This window comes from Helicoverpa armigera, chromosome 1 (genome assembly GCF_030705265.1).
Source record: "Helicoverpa armigera isolate CAAS_96S chromosome 1, ASM3070526v1, whole genome shotgun sequence".
In the NCBI taxonomy this organism is placed as follows: Eukaryota; Metazoa; Arthropoda; class Insecta; order Lepidoptera; family Noctuidae; genus Helicoverpa; species Helicoverpa armigera.
In genome coordinates, this window is record NC_087120.1 from 11,337,696 (window position 1) to 11,347,344 (window position 9,649).

General features: G+C 37.5%; 2 protein-coding genes across 2 annotated transcripts; both read right to left on the reverse strand.

Moving 5' to 3' along the window:
• Window positions 1-945: 945 nt before the first annotated feature.
• Window positions 946-2,146, reverse strand: LOC110378192 (uncharacterized). The gene is made up of 3 exons (XM_021337345.3): window positions 1,988-2,146; window positions 1,431-1,632; window positions 946-1,284 (listed from the first exon to the last, which is right to left on the reverse strand). The coding sequence occupies exons 1-3, from the start codon at window positions 2,026-2,028 to the stop codon at window positions 1,027-1,029; spliced, it is 501 nt and encodes a 166-aa protein (XP_021193020.1). The 5' UTR covers window positions 2,029-2,146; the 3' UTR covers window positions 946-1,026.
• A 2,094-nt stretch (window positions 2,147-4,240) lies between these two features.
• On the reverse strand, window positions 4,241-7,013 carry LOC110378191 (uncharacterized). Its single transcript, XM_021337343.3, has 5 exons — window positions 6,826-7,013; window positions 6,023-6,268; window positions 4,908-5,043; window positions 4,566-4,696; window positions 4,241-4,443 (listed from the first exon to the last, which is right to left on the reverse strand). The coding sequence occupies exons 1-5, from the start codon at window positions 6,834-6,836 to the stop codon at window positions 4,305-4,307; spliced, it is 663 nt and encodes a 220-aa protein (XP_021193018.1). The 5' UTR covers window positions 6,837-7,013; the 3' UTR covers window positions 4,241-4,304.
• Between the last annotated feature and the right edge of the window lie 2,636 nt (window positions 7,014-9,649).

Here is a 9,649-nt window from a genome sequence, read left to right on the forward strand (position 1 = left end):
GCATTATTGTTTTACTATTGCGGTTGAGTAAATAAAAAAAACTAAATCATATTGCGTTAACAAATTTTTCAACAAGCTTTTCCTTAGTACCAGTGACTTTTGCACCTTCTCTCTTAGCTCAATTTTTAGTTCGGAAACCTTATTCTGACCGTAGTCCATAATAAAATCAATAACACTTCCAATATAACAGAATTTCAATAAACAATAAGTTCGGCACCTACAATTCCATACTATTTGACAGCTGTTTGGACCAGACGCATACGTGGCGCCACCCGGTGGCAGAAAAAATTTCAAAAACCCTCATTGTTGATAACCATCGAGCTTAGAATTATATTGATTGATAGGATATGACGTTCCGTTCCTTGCATTCACGTACCTAGATCAGCGCCATCTAGTCATTAGCTAAGAAAATGATAAAAAAAACCGTAAATAGAGATAAACAGATAAACCGTCAGTTTCACAAAGCTCCATTAAAATTAAAGCTTCATTAAATCTATTGCTAACCCCTTTTTATCTGGTTGACAAAGAAAGTGTCAACAATAGATTTAAACCATATTTAAACAAGCATTAACTCTTATGGAACTTTGTGCAACTGAGGGAGTCATATAATTTTGAGGTATAACGTATAACGAAACGTACTTATTTATTCAAGTCAAACGGCATCTTCTGGATTCTGGGTGTCAGTTGTCACGGTTTTGAATTGAATACCTATACTGATATAAAAAATACGTCCACGTAAATGAACGGAAATCAGGGAAAACAGCGACAGAACGATATGAATATGAAGACTATCCCTTCATCGATCTGACCTCTACCTTACCCGGTGGTTTCGTTTGTAAGAGCAAAAATTTTAGGAGAGCCAAAGGGCGCGTGTTAATTAAGCTATTATACAAAGCGGTTTTATGAGTACTTAAATAGGTATACAAATTAAAAATGTCTTTAAGCTTCAGCGCTATTTATGTAATATTAAACAGTAATAAACTTTACAAAACTTTACTATTTTTTTCAAAGGCGTTTTATTTAGTATCACCATTGCGATAATAAATCGAAGTCTGTAAGACGTTGCATAACAAAACCACGCTTTTTTGTGCGCTTAATTTTATCCTTCTCTTTCTCTTCCTTCGCCTCAACTTCTGATTTGTTCTTCTTGCTTGGTTTCTTTGTTTTACTCTTCTCTGCTTCTTTTATCTTTTCAACTTCACAATCCATGTCAAAGGGGCATTTATCAGCAGAATATATCGGCATCATAACCACAGGTATGTATTGTGGACTGGTCTTTGGTAACTGTAATAGAAAAAGGAGGTTAGTTGGTCTAGTTTATCACGTTTTCTGCTTCTATACTTCTCCGTCAAACACGATCCCAAAACGACCCTCATTAATTTAGCATTTATCTTAAAAAGGATTTACACCTATGTATATATGTTAGGTACCTGGTTTTCCGCAGCACATTGACAGCAATAGCTCTGAGCAGCAGAAATTGCGTCAGACTTGACTAAATGTTGAATAACTTGTTTAAGACGTTCTTCATCCATGTTTGCAGGCCTTGTATTCTCCCATTTTCCTTCAGAGTTCATTTGCACGATCAGCGGGGCTGTCATATTCAGTGCATCAAATCCAGGTCTCAAAATGGGGCTAATAACAAAAAAAAAAAAAAAATAACAAAAACATCCTGATGCAGGTTTAAACTATTAAAACTTTTCCTCCCTGGACACGTAGGCACGTACCTATATACGAACTTAAAGAAAAAATGGAGCAAGTGTCTTTGAACAGAACTAAGAGAAAAATAACCTAATTTTTGTCGTTTCTACACTATTGCGACTGACCATTTCGACGCTGATCAAGAAATGAATTTCTGAAGCATGTCCTGACTATAAAAACACTAGGATTTTGCTTCGCGTGTAGCACCTTTGAGAGAAATTGTGTTCTTGGCAATTTTGAGTAGGCACTTAAAAAATAATGGTAAAAAAAAAGCTAACTTATAACTTACATATCAGCCACTTTAGATAAAACATTATTGGTTGTAGTCATCGCGAAAATGTTTGAAGTATTAGGTATTTAAAAAACTAATTTTTTGATGTTTTTCTGCAAAAAATTTAGAATTTTTTGTTGAATGATGAAGATTTACAATATTTTTAATTTGAAATAATGAAATCTTTTTGTCTATGTAATGGTCAGTAATATTCCTGGACAAGTAGAACCTCATTTCCCTATATCTAGCTGTGGGAACTTAAGGTTCAGACTTCAGACTCCACTAAAGCAGAACCGCTGCTAAGCATTCATGTTTTTAAACAAAAAAATATAGGATTTCGTTATAAAAACATTTCGTCTCCACTTACTCAGGATTTTGCTTATTGGGAAGGCTTACATTCATCAGTAGAAGGCTAAGTAATAAAATATAGAACTAGTTCTATTATCATTCCTAGTTAAAAGTATTCAAGTAACTAAATCATATTTTATTTTTTCATTTATTTCTGAGAACATATAATATACCATCGATATATATGTAGAATATATGTCAATGTAATATACCTATGTAAAGTCTAAAGGCACTAGTTGTAGAATGCTTAGTCAATGGGCCCAAGCCACGACAAATCTAAAGTTGATAGGACTCTTTTTTTGTTCCGCGAAGGTTCGATAAAAGAAATGTAGGTTGAGCGGAATATTTCGGTGTTTCATTATTTTGTTTATGCCTGTAGCACACCTCCGCTGCGAAACCCAAAGGGCGAAACCGCCATGGTTTCGCTGTGAGTTGTGAGTTGTTTGGCGGCGAAACAATAGCGAAATTCACTGCTCTAACGTACAAAACTGACTATGACGTTGTCGATTTCTAACATGATTTCGCTCATTTGCTTAGGCGCCGTCTACATCTCCGCCCGTTGTCCGCCAGTTGTCCGCCAGGGAATGTACGTTAGAGCAGGGAATTTCGCTATTGTTTCGCCGCCCAACAACTCATGCCTGTAGCACACCTCCGCTGCGAAACAACAACTGCGTAACCGCTGCGTGAGTTTCGCTGTGCAACAGTACTACACTTAAGCGAAACTATAATAGCGAAACAGAGCGAAACCTAAAACTAGAACAGTTGAGAAATAAGAATCGAAAGAAAATGTCGTCGCTTTCGGAATCAGAGGAAGAACTAATCTTACTATGTCTATTTCTCACTACTTGTATAAGTTTTTCAGTAAATTCCAAATCCATTATTCCTATTTCGCTCATAAAAATTGTCGATTGCTACAGACGCGTCCGAGATACACGCGGAACCGCTCCAAAATGGCGGACAACGGGCGGAGATGTAGACGGCGCCTAAGCAAATGAGCGAAATCATGTTAGTAAGAGACAACATCATAGTCAGTTTTGTACGTTAGAACAAGGAATTTCGCTATTGTTTCGCCGCCCAACAACTCACAACTCACAGCGAAACTGTGGCGGTTTCGCCCTTTGGGTTTCGCAGCGGAGGTGTGCTACAGGCATGAAGTCGCAGTTACGTAAATTTTATGGAACCAATGTACCAATTTTATCAGATCGTTATCAGATCATTATCAGATCGATTTATAAAATAGATTTTTAGCATAGACAATTTTCATTTGTAAAATGTTTTATCGTGATATTGCGCATTTATATTGACCGACTAGAGAGCACCTTAGCCTGAACTGAGGAAGGCCATTGGCTACTTTTAATCCTAGTGCGTGAAGTGGTTACCACAGGACGCAAGTGAAATTCCTGGCGAGAGTCAGTGAGTTTTACATGTATAAAAAAAATTACCTGCAACTTTAATGAAAGCTTCATTGAAAAAAAAAACAAAGTAAAATAAGCCGAGGTGCCGTGAACGACGAAAGTCTCGACCTCCAAAAATTATCAAAAATTGGACCGACTCATTGTTTGGGATGCTTCAATCCAAATTTCACATTATGTATGTCATATGCATTAACATTGCGAGGCAAGCTATTGAATTACTTCTCAGAAATTATACCAACTTAATGTTCAGATCTTAGGTTCGGGTCAAGCTATCGCTCGTAGCGTGTGCCTCACAAAACCTGGACGCGGCTTATTTTATTGGTTAGCAATTAAGGCGCTCCCTAAACGATGAATGAACAAAGTAGACTGTGGGAGTGCCTAGTGTGAGAATGTGAGAGAAAGATTTTAAGCGCCAAGATACTTGTATATTTTTTTTGTAATAGAGCTCAATGTAGGTCTAGCGGGCCGCCTAATAATGAGTTATTACAGTAGGTAATAAAAAATAAAATCCGTGACGAGACTAGTTTTATTTTTACTTCAATTTTAACAAGTTAGCAGGCCTCAACGTGTTTCTACCATTGAGACATTAAATCGAAATCTGTATGTCTACTCAACAACCAAGGTTTTGGTTTGTTCATAGGTCCTCCTCCATGTGTCGGTTCGCTGCTTTTAGAAGTTACTTTCTGTTTCTTGCAGGAGTGCCATATAAATCTATAAAAGAAAAAGGTTTGTTATCTTTAAAATAAAAAAAATGTTGCCAAAAGATTAGTTGTCAAACACTTAAAAAGTCACGAGGATCTTTTTCAAACAAATTAATAAAACAAGGGAAGAACCTTGGAGTCCTGACTGTTTGGTTGTGGACCGGGCATGTATATTCCCAATCTGGCAACTGGAGTATATAAATAAGTTCTTCATCTTCCTGGCTGGGTTTGCTTTTGTTCTCTGTTTCCGATTTGGCATAAGGCTGAAATAAAAAGTTTATGTGATGCCACGCCATCTATCTTATCATATGTTAACGGTCTCGCAATTAGTTACACACTTTGCGTTAGGCGGCGCTTGCCAATTCTTATTTTAACCAATAGAGGGCGCTAGCTGTCATAGGTTTTACAAGCATTTTACTTGCATGTCGTAGAGGGCTGGTCTACAATTCCAGAGGTGGATGGACAGATACTTACGAAGACACTTGGTGCAGAAATGGCTTCGCTTGGGTCCAAGAATCCGTCTAGAATCTGTTGGTTCACTTTATATTTGCGTGCCAAATTGAAGTTCGAGGATCCTTCTTGACCCATAGGGAACGTAATTAGAGGTCGCCTGGTTGAGAACGAAAAAATGTTATGCATTTATCAAATAAAACTATTATTACAAGCGGGAAAATTGGGATGGATGTGTTGATGTAGTAATAACGCGACGATCTTAGACAGACATGGCATAAATCATAAAGTGATCAGAAAACAAAGTTGCACGCAGTGCACCTTACACCACTTAGGCGATCTTCACACTGCCCCGCATCATGCTGCATATTGCGTGTCGACGCACCTACGCGCGTTCCTGAGGGAGTCTAGACCTGCACGTAGGTGCGTCGACACGCAATATGCAGCATGATGCGGGGCAGTGTGAAGATCGCCTAACAGGCAACGGAAGAACACGCATCCACGCGCTACGCTGCATCATGCGGGGTAGTGTGAGAATCGCCTTATACCCTAAATGTGGGTAATGAGGAGAGCGACCGATAGGTGGCGCACCTTATGCAATTGGATTTAGTTATGCAAAACGGAATCAACCGGATCGTTCCCAGCGAGGAACATCAACTTCTGTCTTTTACGCTGCTATAAAGTGAATAACTAACTGTACCTATCCTGCGTTTGTAGCTATATCCCGAAGGTATTATCGAGAATGATGTAATCCTTCGAACTACTGTGACTAGGGTTGCCAACTTTTTTTACAAGAAATAAAGTATATTAAGGTCTATGAAGATTATTAAACAGTATTTTAGCAAAACAAACAGTATTTATTTATTATTTTTATAAAAATAATATTTAAAAAAAAATTGTGAGCGTCTAAATGTAACACATAACAATGTGTCTGCATTTTGTTGCTGAAAACAGTATTTTGTATACTTTTTTTTTGTTAAACAGTAAACAGTATAATTTAGTGAAAAACAGTAGAATACTGTTTAAAACAGTATAGTTGGCAACCCTAACTGTGACTGTAGAGTTCACCAAAATCTGTTCAGTAATTTTGAGAGAGGAAGGGCGGGCACCCGCAGTGATACGATAACAACAATAGATACCTGAACGGATCAAGATAAAGCGGTCTTGGCGACAGCTTGAAGTGTTTCTTAATGTACTCATCGTCCAGAAGATGAAAGTCGTTCAAATCTTCTCGACTCGGACCCGCAGAGGGCGGGGGTCGGCCACTGCCACCCGTCTGTTTGGTATTTTGCGCGTCGTCACGAGGCACTAAGCAGATCAGTGGTAAGTTTTTCCCACCAGCCGATTGGCCACCACTTTGGTGGTTATCGCGGCATACACAACACCTGGGGAACAACAGTGATTTTTAGGCAAAGGCTTCACATAATGCCTTCCTACGTTTATGTCTGTTGTGGTACTCCTTAATAAAACCCATGTTTAGAGAGCTGATTATTATTATTCGGTACTTTAATGTTATGGCTCATTTTCATTGGCCATCAACACGTTATACTATACAGCATGTTAGTCCTCGTAAGCAGCCCGTAAACCCCCAAATCAGAGCGGAGCGATGAAATCTTTTTAAAAACCAAAGAATTTCCGTATTCTGTTAGATATCTTGTTTGCGCTCACTAAATGCTATCCACTGAGCGGAGAAACTCAACTTCATCGCTCCGCTTCGCTTTCAGAATTGGCTGTGGCAATTCAATTCACAAATTGGTGTCGCAGCGTCTAGGTAATTTGACTGCTCAGTCCCACACTTCCAGCATTCGGCATGCGTGAACGGCAAATCTGCCACAGCTCGAATACCAGCAGTAATCACCAATGACAATGAGCTTATACCTACTTTTCATGATTATAAATCCACAGTTCACAATATGAAGATGATTGTTATGAAAGTACTTACGCCGAAGCCATTTTACTGCACAATAGCTATAGTGCCTTCAGTGACAAAAAAAAATTATAATATTTTATTTCAATATTATCATTTTTTAATTATATTTTTTTGTGGATTTTTTATTTTATCATTTTCATAAAAATAAGAATTTTACGTCACGAAAAACTGTCACATTCTTGTCATTTTGTTTTTTGTTTTGAACTGTGAAACGTGGCTTCATGAAGATGTCAGTTATCAAACTAAAACCTATTTAAAAAAAGAATGTAATTTTTTTGTAACTGTAGCATATTATTATTCAGATTAGATGTTTTGTAGCCACAGTGCCGCTACCTGCACATATCTCCTGTCCACATAAGTTTGATGCGTGCTCAACTAAAATCGGTAGCAAGTAAGCTTTAGCTATAAATAGTCAAAAATTGCCAAATACAAAAAGTGTGCAAACAGGTTTTCGGATTAGCTCATAAATCACTAGAGATCCACTGCACACCTCTATGAAAAGGGACTTATTAACTACCCCGGGCAACTTAAACAGTGTTGTAATCCACGGGGTAACAAAATAAAGATGAAACATTTAATATTCGGGCTGGGGCGTAGCGCGGCGCGTGGGTGCCACGTGGCCGCACTTTCTTCGTCGAGATATTTACAGTCGTCTGGGGCAAGGCACACGTTGGGCTGTTTGCAAACGATCCGATATTTATCCATCGCCCCAGGCTACGGCTTTATTGCTTTCTACAAGCTCGCCGATTTTTGCTTCGCTGTTTTAGAGGTTATATTCGACTTGGCAGTTGCGGTAATCTTTATTAATATTTGTGCCTTGTCGGTTCGGTGATGTAAGTTATAAGTATAAAGATAACAAGAATTGGCATGGTGCTCTTATTGTTTAAAACAGTGAAATTCATTGTATATTTAACTTTAAGGTTATTCAATTCTTTATGAATGTGACCGCCAAATAGGTAAGGTAATTATGTACTAGCAATAACGTAGAAGTGAGAGCAGCCGATAGAAAAAATTTAGCCCAAATTAAAAACAAAAAAGTCAAAAATACGCAGAACAGCGAAACGAAGGTTTCCCGAGTTCTTTCAAAGAAAACTTAAGATGATGATAGATCACAGACGGACAATATTTCTGTACCTAAATTACACAATAGAGATTTGAAAACATTAAATTAGTGCCACACAAACTTTTCAGTTTTTCAATCAGCCATTTGTGATTGTAAGGGTAAAGATTATTAGGGCTAGTTTATAACGTGCGGCTATTTGTCTAGTATAATATATCTGAAAGTATAGCGCGCTTGTTATGAACGATATTTCTGCGACTAGCTAATGATATAATTAGTTTCTTCTCATATGTTTATGTTGACTTCATTATTCAATCAATCAGTTCCGTTAATCCTACTTTCAAAGTGCTTACTCTTTAGAGGTGTTTTCTACAAAAATAGTAAAAAGAAGCTTTTTGCTTTGGTCTGGTCAATGTAAAGACATTTAAATAAATTATTATGAAAAAGCAATGAAATTAAGCATCAAACATTTCGTGAAATTGCAGTAAATGCAAAATAAATTCCCAAACCTCCATACCATTCTTTCAGAAATACCTACTTAACAAAATATTAAGGGCGAAATGTGTAGCTATTAAAATTTATGTGGATATTATCCTACCAATAATGTTTATCTCAGGATAACAGAATATTTAAATTGAGTTGCAAGAAACAGAACTTTCGGTTCTTCAAAAAGTGAAAGTAGACCTATGAAGAATTTAGAGATGGGTGCAAGGGACAAATGAGGGGAAAATTTCCTGCAGAGCCGAGAACTGTACTCATTAATGTCCACGTGTATAAATCGAGGCTTTTAACTTGCGAAGAAAAATAATAAAGGTGCCTCGAAAAAGTCAAATAACAATTCGTATCCGCTACCACCGCAGAACGCTCGGAATGCCACCTCTAGACAGAGACACGATCTACAATCGGCCGAGTACAGTCATCTTCAGAATTTGTTTACACTGCGGAATATCCGATACCTACCTGTTGAACAGTTAGATCAAACACTCGTTATGATGGAATAACGATGCTACTGTTGTGTTAGCACCCCTTTACAGATCCGGAGACAATTTCACTTCTTTTAAACATCGTTTGATAAGTTCGAACGTGGAACACTTTGAAAGTCATTTTGTGAATAGGCTGGGACATTTAGGTGAATGTTTTCCTTTAACTTTTAGAAGTTGTTACGATGGTTTGAAGACTGTATCTTATGCCAATACCTAAACATTTTTTGAACCAGTACCATTATTGTCCAGCCCACGTTTTGCCTACTGTTTCTGTTACACCCTTTTTATCGTCCCACTGCTGGGCACAGGCCTCCTCTCAGACGATGAAAGGATTTTGCTTACTATAGGCTCATATTTACTACGTGGTAAGATCTGGGTCTTCGATTTTATGCTAAAATGATATTTAGTTTCATCTTATCTCTAGCACAGATTTGAATACATTTGATGTATTGATGAATTCAAATAGGGCACCCGAACCTTGCGTGAGCTTTTCTCATAAGGATCTAACACTATTAATTAGTCTTTCGTTCTAAACTATTTATACGCTGACGAAATTTTTAATGAGTTCAAACTTTAGCGAAGATGAATGCCGCGAGAGGGTTATTGGACATTCCGTAATCCTGTCAACAATGTCATTAGAACATGTTTACCGATTCACTTATTATTAGAAAATTGTTCTATTTTCTCGGAACGATTCTATTAGATATGTGTTGAAGATATTAGTGTACGCTAGAGAGCCATTATTATTTTTGGTACTAGTCTGAATTTAAGTGATTCTATTTTTCTTTAGGAA